Genomic DNA, 13,001 nt, shown 5'->3' with positions numbered 1-13,001 from the left:
GAGTACTATACCGCTTTCTGATAGGATTAGGTGTTGTAGATGTTAAAGGGATGATTAGAGGGGACTGGACTGTTTTGGCCGATAAAGGCGGAGAAAATTTTTCAGTGATATTGAAAATATAAGCGAATGTCATCAAACCCGGTAATGACAATAATTTTAGGATTGTACTTTAAATGAGATGTTGTAAAGAGTTACTATTTGTTTGTAATCATTGCACAAAGTTTGTTCTTGTAAAAGTAAAAAAATATATATTACGAATAGGCTGAAATGAGACTTCATGCTCATACGAAGTCACAATAGTTAAAACGAATGCTAATGTCGATAATCTTAAATAAGCTATTTATACTATTACTGCTGCTAAATACAGAGTTTACATTTACGGATATCCGCAATACTTTTTGTTGTGTCTACATAAACACACGTCTACAGTATTGACCTGAGCAACCTGAAACTATCTAATGGGTACTAATTAATGTAGGTCAGTACCAGCTAATGCTCCCATAGAGCTACTTACGCAGATAAATGCTAATAGCACGGTGCATAGGGAAATGCACACTTTGGATAATTTGCATTTACTAGGTACATATTAAGGATAGTTTTCTAAAATGTACTTGATTTTTTTAGAGACTATATTGTAGTAATGTTTTAGTTCATTCGGTAAGAAGTAAAAGTACGTAGGTAAGTCCAAAGGACAATTATGGCGATAATCTTATTTAAAAAAATAATTTTCCTAAATGAATTTATTTAATTAATTAATAAGTTTATTTCTCTGCCGTTCTATGTGGGATTTCAAGCAAAATGCCAATGCAATGTAACTGCATTATCTGATATACATTTTCACACGTTAATCTCTACGTTCGTCCGACATTATGCACGAGCATGACTATTTTGGTCCGTTCGGCTATGATCAATCAAATTCTGACAAGCAGTTTAGGGTGTTGTAAAGGAATTGTTATTATTATTGCTCCTATGTAGCACATACGGACCAAATTCGAACACAGTTTTGGCTTCTCCGTAATAGGATAACGAATGCGTTTGTAGGGTATGGGTAATATTATTATTTATATGTTGGTATGCGTATCATTATTGAATGCATTTTTTCGCTGACATTGAAATGATGACTATAAAACAACAACAGAAAGAACTATAATTAAAACAGGTATAATTAAATCAATATTTCTTCTTGAAAAAAATCCTGTCTGCCAGTCGGAATGAGAATATTTTTTACATCTTTTACGACTAAATGTCAGTTGCAGAAATGTCCATTAAAATTAAAGCTTCATTAAATCTATTGCTATCACTTTATCTTGTTGGCAAAGAAAGAGACAGCAATAAATTTAAAGAAGCTTTAAGTTTAAAGGACCTTTGTGCAACTGACAGTAGTTCATGTATCATGAACTGTTCTTAAACTTATCAAAAGATTAAAAACTATAAAGAAACTTTAATATTGCCAGCAGCTCAAAAGACCCTGCAGATCTTCAACATCGAGATGAAATCCAAGATGAAGGCTCACACAATGACGGAAGACATCGTCTTCTGGAAGTGGATATCCTTAAACACCCTCGCGCTGGTCACCAAGATGTCGGTGTACCACTGGTCTATGGAGGGAGACTCGACTCCCGTCAAGATGTTTGATAGGCACTCCTCGTTAGCGGACTGTCAGATCATCAATTATAGGACCGACCCGAAACAACAGTGGCTGTTGCTTGTTGGTACGTTAAACTTTCATTCCTGGATAATTGTGATCCTTATAAGCGATTTTGGATGAATAATTGTGGGGTTTTTACAACTCTAAAGCTAATTTTGTTAGATTACACGATACGCGTATTTAAAATGTTTTATTTTTGGGGAATGGTGTGTTGATAAATTCATAAAAGAATTGAGATAAAGTTGTTTGTTTATCACTTCTCTGTTTTGGATGGTGCCGTATAGTTTTTCATTTAATTTTTTTTTACATAGAATATTTTTTTTGCCATAAATTAGTCATGATAAAAATTCTGATACATACCTATCTTCTGAAGACCACATGTCTTGTATTGCCATGAAAAAAAGTCAACTTCGACTTTTTAACAAACCTCTTCTCGTCAGGTATCTCAGCCCAGCAGAACCGCGTGGTAGGCGCAATGCAGCTCTACTCTGTAGAGCGCAAGTGCTCTCAGCCCATCGAGGGTCACGCGGCCTCCTTCGCCACCTTCAAAGCTGAAGGCAACGCCGAACCCTCTACCCTGTTCTGTTTCGCCGTCAGAACTGCTCAGGGTGGCAAACTGCATATTATTGGTGAGTACATATACATATAGGATAGAATAGTCTTTATTTCTTAGTATATGGACGGTACCTTGAATTGCCTTATTAAAATAAAATTTTATTAGCATAGGTCCTGTTTATTCTGTTCCTACAAAGTTGTAAATTAATTATTCTGGTTATTTTCTAATGTATCGATTAGGAGGCCTAATTCGATACTTGAGGTTGGCTCTAGATAATTGTAGCAGGCAACAGCTATTCTCCTGCCACAGTAAAATTTCCCTGTGTATGGACATTCAGTCTTTTTGGAGTATAGTAGACTAGTAATCGAGGATAATTTCTCAGAAACGTTCTTGTGCGGGTCGTCAAGATGAAGTCAATAAACACATTTCACTATAAAACCAAGATTTAATGAAACTTAATGAATAAACATAGTAGTGAATGCTCGTGACCTACTGATATCATATACGTGCATAAATTAATTAGATTTAATGAGAATACTGAAGAATTTACATTATGTATTGTTTACATAAATATTTTAATAAAAATACTCATATTTCTTGTATGAATTCTTGCTCTGCCATTTAATTACTATTTGGATCTAAACATTTGCTAGTATCAAAGAACCTTTAGTACTGAAAGACTAAAAACCTGTCCCACTGCCACACTGCTGGGCTATAACATAACATGTTACAGCCTTTTTGTCGTCCCACTGCTGGGCTGCGGCCTCCTCTCACACGGAGAAGGATTGAGCATTAATCACCACGCTTGCTCAGTGCGGGTTGGTGATTTCAGACTAAACTATTTAGTCACCAGGTTTCCTCAACATGTTTTCCTTCACCTTTTTATCAGCCACTGGCGTCTGAGATATACTTAGAAAGTACATAAAACTTAGAAAAGTTGCATTGGTACTTGCCTGCCCTGGAATCGAACCCTCACCCTCATACTCGAGAGGTTGGTTCTTTACCCACTAGGCCACCGCGACTCTACACATTACACATTCCTTTCTTTAACATAACATATTCCTTTCTTTCTCCACAGAGGTGGGCCAAACTCCCGCCGGAAACCAGCCCTTCCTCAAGAAGGCGGTGGACGTGTTCTTCCCCGCGGAAGCTCAGAACGACTTCCCCGTCGCCATGCAAGTTTCCCCGAAGTATGATGTCATTTACCTGATCACCAAATACGGATACATACACATGTACGATATCGAAACTGGAACGTGCATCTACATGAACCGTATTTCCTCTGATACGATTTTCGTGACCGCTCCTCATGAGACTACGGGAGGAATTATTGGTGAGTTTTGACTGGTTTTTATTGGTTTGCTTCTGTTGTTTTAATCACAGTTTTTGTAGCGATAAGGTTGCTTGATGTGACATTGAGAGATCTTATAAGAGAGCTGCGGGATTGTTCGAAAGAGTTCCCGCGCCCCTGGAACATAAAGGGCTGAAGAAGGAACATGATGGGCTTTTGACAGTAAGAGTCTGACACTCCATCACGCTGCACCCACAGCGGATGCCGTCATTTGATGATTTCTCATTTGCTATGTTCAAAGAAAAGTCAAACAACCTTCTTCAATGCCTTTCACACTCGAAACACAATGACCTCCGACAGATGCTTTTTCAAAATATAAATAGTCATATAATTTGTATAAATTAGATTAGATGATCTTTGGTGTCGTTGTGGAAACAGGGATGGCCGATGAAGTCATAATTTCTTTTCTGATAACAGATGTTATCAATTGTGTTGCTGTCACTATAGTTCGGCCGTTCAGAGAATGCGTTCCTGACACCTATCAGTTAGTCACGACTAGTGATGGGCACAACATAACACTGAGTTCGTTACCGTTCCCCCAAAATAAACCGCCGCATTATTTTAAGATTATTTTCGTTTTAAATTGGCGGAATCATTTAAAATTTATATTTAAGTTATTTAAGTGGAAACCAAAAAAAGGTAATATTCATATAATAAAATCGTTTTATTTATTCTTTGTTACAAAGTTACAATCTGTATTTCTATGCAATAAAGTAAGTACATTGAATTGAATTTGCGTACAGAATATTAATCAGACTCCGATTCGCTTGAGGAGGTGGTGTCTTCATCATCATCTTCGCCTACATGTATAATTATATTAGGTATTATCAATAACAGAATCAATCCTGATATCTCGGTCAAAATCTTCCAAAATCAGGTTTTTAGAGCTCTACCTCACTGGGACGCCATGGCGACGTCGCCAGCGGCACAGGTCTGGCTACTTCTGGCATCCAAATGTCGCCAAGTCGAGTGGCCATGGCGTCTCGACAGTCAATTGTTTACGTCGTCGCTCAAGAAATTGCCACCACATTGGCGACTGTGTGAGGGAGGTGCGCTTTACCGTGCACATCATAGTGGCTACTGTGGCCACGTCGCCAAGTTGCCACGGTAGCCAGAAGCCACATAGGGAACTGTAGCTCGTAGCCACGCCTCCAATTTGGCGTCGTTGCCAAACCGTCGCCAAGTGAGTTAGGTTCCATACATTTCAATACTAACTGCTTGGATACGTAGCCGGCGACGTCGCCATTGGCGTCCTAATGAGGCAGGGCACTTAGTCTTAGCGCACGAAACGACAACAAACGACTATTTAGCGTCACAAAATGACGGCCCATGATGCCATTTGGGGTTACCATTTTCAACCTAAATATAAAAATGCTACTTTCTTTCGCGCGTTCAGTTTGATCATAGTTTTATTTTTATATTTCATAAAAGTTATCCTATAGTCCATTATTTTCAAATTCTTAAAAAGAAAAACAAAACGTATTATTTTATATTATAAGTATAACTGTATAAGAACCATCAACCAGAACAGATTACGATACTTGCCTGTTATTTTTAGCACAGCACTACAAATATAAAGCGCTGACATAACCTTGTAATAGCGCAGTATAGATTTAGAAAAATATTGTTTACCAAGTTATTTGACACTCAATTTGGCACAAAATTACAACATTCATTGATTATTATTGATATAATAATGTTGTTTTAATGCTCAACAATTGTTAAAACGATAAACAACCAGCAAAAATATTTTTATCGTACTGCAACGCCATTACAAAGTTACGTCGTCAGTTCAATCGCGATGTGTCAGAAACGCATTCTCTGAGCGGCCGAACTATAATTTTATTTTAATCACAGCAGTCTAGCATTACACACGATAATGAGCATTAATATGTGATCATCAAGTACATATGTATTTTTAAATATGTACAAAATAATGTTTCAATTAGAATTATTTAACTGTTTTTTTGATGACATAAAAGACTGACTACTTTCATAATAATAGAAAGTAAGAAATTATGAGGTTTGGAGCTCAATGTAAAATTTAAAATATTAACTTCAAAAAGTACATAATTACTACTATTAATGTCCAAGATAGATAGCAACACACATTATAGTGAAATTTATAAATAACCCAGACACAAAAGCCAGTATTTAAAATGAGGTTGAATGTCATAAGGTTATCATAAAATGCTCAGCGTCTGGCGTCTAGGATAATAACAAAACATACGAGCAAATAACACGTATATAAATGTTTATTTACTTAGTTATATTGATGATTCATATCGTAATAGCGTTGTGTATTTTCCAATAGCCAGTAGCCAGTTATTATCAGCAGAAAATATGCTATGATTTATCTGAAAATGTGTCCGAGCTTAGCACGCAACTTAGTACAGTTCATTTGCTCACTAGATATAGTAATGAGACATCACTAATATAAGCTTAAGTCAAAATACGTCTCGAACAAGCAAATTAACAGACACGTAGGTCGTGCATGAAATCCGCTAATAGTATGTAATAATATAGCCTTGACAAAGGCATGATAGTGATAGTGTGCCTTCCCAATACCGAAATAATTTTAAAATTTGTTACGTAGTTTGAGAGCTTTACACAAATTAAAAATGATTTACTCTTTATAGTATGAGTGCAGATTTCATGACGATGCCAGCCTGTTAACCCTCATAAGAAACAGGGCATACAAAGGATTTCTAATCCTCTTGACCAGCTAATTCTATGTCCATCGTCGAGACCAGTTGACGCATCCTCTTTCTCATACAGTTAGCATAGATTTTATTTAATACTTTATAACCTGCGCTTTTCTTGCCAGGTGTAAACCGCAAAGGCCAGGTCCTCTCAGTTACCGTAGAAGAGGATTCCATAGTTCCCTATATCAACACGGTGCTGCAGAACCCTGAGCTAGCTTTGAGGTTGGCTGTGCGCAACAACCTGGCTGGAGCCGAGGAGTTATTCGTCAGGAAGTTCAACATGCTGTTCACTAACGGACAGTATGGGGAGGCTGCTAAGGTATGTGGTAGATGCTCTTTTGTTCAGGTGGTATAATTATAATACAGGGCTTACAGCATGTCTCCTGACTTAAGCCCAAGTTCACAGTAGACTTCAAAATGATTGGTGACTATGAGTTCTCATTCAATTTGCAAAGGTAAAAGTTGGCTTATGAAAAACAGATGTTTAAGTTGTCGGTGTAAATAGGCCTAATTGTGTTGAAAAGTCGTTTGTTAAGGTGGTATCTTTTTTATACAGGACATACTAGACTGAGCTGGGATTGTAACTGTTTTGGTCCCTGTTATAGAATAAAAAAATATATATCGTTTATTTTCTATAATGTACATCATTATAAGTATCTCTGCGGATGTCTAATGTCCACATTTCCATGTTCATTTTACTGACGCAAATCAAATATAGCAATGTACCGGACGATCGAGCTTGTAAAAAATATACATAAAATTCTATGAACACTAGTATGTACTCATTCACACAGTTATGTATGTAAGCGTATGATGACTAATATACTAATAACCAGTAGTTACGCCACGCTTGGGGGCGGTACGATCGATGCGGTGACGTCCACAACACCTGTTCATTAAGCCAACGATAATTATATAAAAATATAACGAACTTTTTGTGTCAATTAGAGGATTTCTAGCCTGTCTCCTGAAAAGTATATTGTGTTGGGATAATGTGAAATAAATTAATAGTTAAAAAACTAAAAAACATGTATTGTCATGAGAACTCAGAGCGTGTGCAAAATTCCATCCTAATCGAAGACCGTGAAGTAGGTCAAATTAAGATTCCAAGATTTTCTTACATACATAGCTACAAGTGAAGCTAATATAAGCGTGCCTAAAAAAAGAGTTTTATATTTTCATTTGAATGGGGCAGGAAGAAAAAGATATTCATTTCCGAAATTCCATTCATATTAAATTGTTCTAACTAAATAATTTAATGCTGTTTCATATGTACAATAAAACACACGTACAAATATTTTGCTGTATTTACGGTGAATTGCTCTGAAAAAATAGTATGGTTATCGTTATAGTTTAATGGTGCAAGTCACCTTTAGTTTTGCTACGCGGTGTTTATAGCCGGTGTATCGGTATGGGAACAATACACCATGACGAACATACCCCATACTATACGATCGATGGTGTGACGTCATCGTCACCTATCCACATACACCGACCATCGGTTCCGCATCACAGAACTCACGTACTATAAGCATGGGGTGCTTTTGTTTACAAATGTAGAGTAAAATACGTTATACACAAATACGCGTAATAGTTTTTTGAATAAAACAAAGCATAATACGACAGAAAAATTTAGGTGATTATATTAAATGATGATAGTGGGATTATGGTTACGAAAATCTAAGATCTCAATTCTGTAATTGGTTCACTATAGCATACTGCTAACTACTTTGAAACTTTGAAAATTCATAGTAAACAGCTGTTCTAAGAAAGCTGACATTTAAGTATTTTGTCCTTAATAGATTTTCTCACATTTGCAAGAGCTTCCCCGTACAATTGATATTTACCAATTATTTATTACTAGCTTCTGCCCGCGACTTCGTACGCGGATAAAGTCCCTTATGCCAGCGACTACGAGGTCAGCAAAATCAAAGATCTGAACCGTCTGATATTGAATTTTAAGAGCCCGTTGACTTGAAAACCACGGAATACGCATAGCCATTAGAATCGTTCCATATATTTAATTTTTGTACTTCAACGGCAAAAGCACAGCAGACTAAACAAAACGCTGAGAACTGAACCGCAAAAGACGTGACCATAGCCGCTCATATCCCAAGTAGTTTTCAGCAACAGTTAGCAATGGTATATCACAGAACCGGGAATTGTCTTTTTTTTAACCACGGCCACCGGGGATTGTCCTCGGGTTCATTTCTATAGTGTATAAAGGAATAATCGTCGGTTTTGTTTCACCATTTCATTAAAGTTGTCTCAAAAGGGCTTCAGAGTGTTGGCTTCAGAGTGTTGGCTTCGGCCCCACGTTTGCTTCCCAATAATTCGGAACTCTGTAGTTCCGAGGTCTGGAAGAGACATACAAAATAATAATGAGATATAACGCAACAAATTCGGAGAGTGGGGCTCGTGACGCCACGTCTAGGTATGTAAAATTTGTACTAAGCAGTGACTTAACACAATATTCAAGTTATATCTTCGTTATTATTTGTTTGTGAGAAGGAGAAAAGAAAAAATACGTGTCCATTATTTTAGGATTATCTAAAAGACGGACTAATTACTTTTTTTTGATTCACCATACCACCTATTTCATAACATTCATTTCTATACATTTCAAGTGTAGTATTGCTCTTGAAGTTCCACATCAGGTGTTCTAGATCTTCGATGTATACACGTCAATAGAGAGTGCTTATCAGGTTGAACCACTTTTGCTAAAACGTCATATCTTTATATGCTATTGTCTAGCTGGGCTCCTGGAGTTCCACATCAGGTGTTTTAGATCTTCAATTTGTATAAGTCAATAGAAAGTGCTTATCAAATTGAACACTTTTGCTAAAACGTCATACCTGTATATGGTACAGAGAAGCTGGGCTCTTGGGGTTCCACATCAGGTGTTCCAGATCTTAAAATTTATTATCTCAGCTGAAAATGCTCATCATATGAAACAATTTTTGCCATGGCACCATTTTTGTATCTCTTATAGTTTTATTGGTCTGTTGGTGTTCTGCATCAGGTCTTCAAGTTTCGAAGATAAATTATAACCTATATGTTGACCAGCCTTAATACTAATACAACACAGAAAAAATCATTGAAATCCGTTCAGTAGTTCCGAAGATTAGCGAGTACAAACAAACAGACATACAGACAGAATATTTTTTTTGGATTTGTGCTCCATTACTGTTTCTAAACCCCACCCAATTATTATTTTTTAAATATATTCAATGTACAGACACAGTTTTTTTACAGATTTATTATATGTATAGATTAAAGTCCATATTTCTTCCTACTAGGTAGCAGCAATGGCACCCCGAGGCATCCTGCGTACTCCTCAAACCATCCAGCGCTTCCAGCAAGTGCCGACCCAACCTGGACAGACCTCACCTCTGCTGCAGTACTTCGGTATCTTGCTGGATCAAGCGCAGCTGAACAAGTTCGAGTCGCTTGAGCTGTGTCGGCCTGTGTTGCTGCAAGGTGAGATACTATTAGTACTTCTTGGAATAGTTTAAAATATATAAAAAGAAATATGTCCTTTCTATATAATAGTAAATGCAAAAGTAACTAGCTGTCTGGATTTCACGCCAAAAAATAGTCTAGAGTCTGAGAAGGAGATTTTTATCCAAGTGCGAAGACTCGGGACGCGATAAATAGCGAGTTCGTAATGAAAGCTGACCAATCTGTGTTGCTGTGTTTGGAAACATTGGAAAAGGAGTGGAAGCTATTATACAATATGTTGGTTCCACGTATAAAGGGCCGTATTTACAGCTACGCTTAAGGTGTAGAACAAAATTCATTTGGGTATAGCATTTTACATTACAGGCTTTGTGGTTATTTGCTCACTAAATTGTGCTCTTTGAAATTTCGAAATAAAATGAAGTAGGTCATCTCTACTATCGCATCCAATACACAAACTACATACTATTTAATCATTATCAGGCCGCAAGCAACTCCTAGAGAAATGGCTGAAGGAAGAAAAGCTAGAATGCTCTGAAGAGCTCGGAGACCTCGTGAAGCAGGTGGACCCGACCCTCGCTCTCTCCGTGTACCTTCGCGCTAATGTAGCTTCCAAGGTCATCCAGTGCTTCGCCGAGACTGGCCAGTTCCAGAAGATTGTGCTCTATGCTAAGAAGGTGGGTTACCTAAAGTATAAAAAAACTAAATTAGTTGATTCAGAATGCTCGGGACTTCGTTACAAAAGTGGTTTCTACACATTATATAAGTTCTCCTATAGAAATCTTCCACAATCAAATATTACTGTGTCTTCATATGAATAAATTATGTATTATTTGAAGTTAGTTGCCTCTATTGTTAAAAAAAACTACAAATCATTGCCATTTCTTCCTTCGTCGTCATATTTTATTTCACTGATGCATATTCTTTATTCCCAGGTTGGCTACACTCCCGACTACATCTACCTTCTCCGTTCCGTAATGAGAACGAACCCTGAACAGGGTGCAGGGTTCGCCGGCATGCTGGTGGCTGAAGAGCCTCCCCTAGCTGACATTAACCAGATCGTTGATGTGTTCATGGAACAGAACATGGTGCAGCAATGTACTGCCTTCCTGTTGGATGCTCTGAAGAATAATAGGCCGGAGGAAGGACCGTTGCAGACTAGGTGAGTGGAAATGTTCTGGAATGTTGCTTATTTCAGGGGGAGTTCATAAAGAAAGGGGTTTTTTTGATTGAATATCTATTGGTCTGTACAAGTTGTGGTAATTGTGGCCTCTTTTATTGGCGTAATGTAAATCTCATCAATAGATGTTTTATCTCATGAATGCGGGTAATTCATACTTGTATGTGTATATTACACATATGCACATTAGTTGTGTATATGTAAGCTCCGGAACGCTGTATAGTGGCTAAGTGCTTGTATGGCCCATCCGCTTTCGTATTAAAAAAAAACTACGAGGACTACGAAACTGTTCGAGAGAAAGCTCGAAGACTCAAAGAATAATACCTATGCTTTTTTTATGAATTCATATTTAAAGTTGATCCTTATTTTGCGGGTGGAACTGGAGGAAATTGTTCTATAACATATATTTTTCCCGCAGGTTATTAGAAATGAACCTGATGTCGGCGCCTCAGGTAGCGGACGCGATCCTCGGTAACGCGATGTTCACGCACTACGACCGCGCCCACGTGGCGCAGCTCTGCGAGAAAGCTGGTCTGCTGCAGCGAGCGTTAGAGCATTACACCGACTTGTATGATATTAAGAGGGCTGTGGTTAGTATAAAAATGTTATAAAAGATATTATATTCACATATAACGGGCCTATTTTTTTGGCTAGACTCTCCTAAAGCTACATTACATAGAGGAAAGCCAAGTGTGTTTAAGATTATTAGTAATTTCGATTGATTGATCGATTGAAGTCTGCTCATATATAAAGAAAAATGAAACGAAATCTAATATATATATAATAACCAAAATACTACCGAAATGTGTGTCTCTTTGAATACTCTGGGTTTTGTAACGTTATTTGTACTGACAAGAAATTACATCAAAATGGGCCCTAAAATGTCTGTTATGTCCACTTTTACACACATACACCTACTAACGTGTTCATCTCCACAGGTACACACCCACCTCCTGCCAGCGGACTGGCTGGTGACCTACTTCGGCAGCCTGTCCGTGGAAGATTCTCTCGAATGCCTGAAAGCCATGTTGCAAGCCAACATCCGTCAGAATCTGCAGATCTGCGTGCAAATAGCCACTAAATACCATGAACAGCTGACTACCAAGTCTCTCATAGAACTGTTTGAAAGCTTCAAGACTTATGAGGGCTTGTTCTATTTCTTGGGCTCGATTGTCAACTTTAGCCAAGATCCTGAAGTTCATTTCAAGTATATTCAGGTTGGTTATATTTTAAGTCTTTTTTTTTATTTTTTTAAAGCCATCCAGCTTCATGAGATGTGAACTTCAGAGTACATATACAGAGTGTGTCGTTCATAATCACATTAAATCCTATCACATATAATTTATGATATTCTATGGCGAATTGTAAAAAAAATAACCTAATCCATTCAGTGGTTTAAACACAGGAGCCATTTTTCGTTTTCGTTTTTTATAATTTACAACATCATGTGTAAAGCAGAGATAAAGTTAGGAGTATCGAATGTTTTGCTCGGTTGATAGCTGTCAGTTTTCAAGGGAGAATTTCAGTTGTTTGTTGTAATGACTGACTTTTTTTATATGGTGTTCTAATTTTCGCACATTTTTATTCTATCAACTTTGTTTGAAAAAATCATTTTTTTTTTAATTTTTACGTATATTTCTTTTTTATTTCTGTTAATCGACATATATTAACCAGAGTGCTTAGTGCGAGTTTTCGTGAATTTTTTTACGGACTCACATGAGAGCGCGTATACTAAGATTTGTATGCAGTGTTGCCAACTTAGTGGATTTTCCACTAATACTGGTGGTTTAAGTCCCCTATTTAGTGGCGAAATGTTGAAAGTACTGCGGGTCAAGTAGCGAAATGTAAGTTTTGTGGTACAACTTTAAGGAGTTACTATGGAGATTTGAAGTCTCACGGAATGTCAAAAAAGCATCTACAAAACAAAAAGGTGAACGACTACTATATAATTATATTAAGTACTCATTCATTGGTCAAATGCGTAACTAAACAATTTGTGAAACTACTACGCCGATTATAATTTGTGAAGGATTCGGATCGGGTCGGATGAATTGCTAAACAGATGTAATGCTTTGTCTGTTTTAATTTTCTATCGTTGCCGA

The 13,001-nt window shown here is 37.2% G+C and overlaps 1 protein-coding gene across 2 annotated transcripts in view; it reads left to right on the top strand.

Moving 5' to 3' along the window:
* LOC110375631 (clathrin heavy chain) overlaps positions 1–13,001 on the top strand; it is a 37,050-nt gene that overhangs the window by 10,165 nt on the left and 13,884 nt on the right. The window contains exons 4-12 of one of the 2 annotated variants that reach the window (XM_021333815.3): positions 1,458–1,712; positions 2,089–2,277; positions 3,283–3,537; positions 6,383–6,579; positions 9,560–9,740; positions 10,203–10,396; positions 10,655–10,881; positions 11,318–11,489; positions 11,838–12,116. In XM_021333815.3, coding sequence (XP_021189490.2) covers positions 1,458–1,712; positions 2,089–2,277; positions 3,283–3,537; positions 6,383–6,579; positions 9,560–9,740; positions 10,203–10,396; positions 10,655–10,881; positions 11,318–11,489; positions 11,838–12,116 — 1,949 coding nt within the window. Of the gene's footprint in view, positions 1–1,454; positions 1,713–2,088; positions 2,278–3,282; positions 3,538–6,382; positions 6,580–9,559; positions 9,741–10,202; positions 10,397–10,654; positions 10,882–11,317; positions 11,490–11,837; positions 12,117–13,001 lie in introns of both variants that reach the window. The other variant, XM_021333814.3, reaches the window with a different exon arrangement.

Source organism: Helicoverpa armigera, chromosome 22 (genome assembly GCF_030705265.1).
Source record: "Helicoverpa armigera isolate CAAS_96S chromosome 22, ASM3070526v1, whole genome shotgun sequence".
In the NCBI taxonomy this organism is placed as follows: domain Eukaryota; kingdom Metazoa; phylum Arthropoda; class Insecta; order Lepidoptera; family Noctuidae; genus Helicoverpa; species Helicoverpa armigera.
This window is presented reverse-complemented; position numbering and strand designations above follow the sequence as displayed.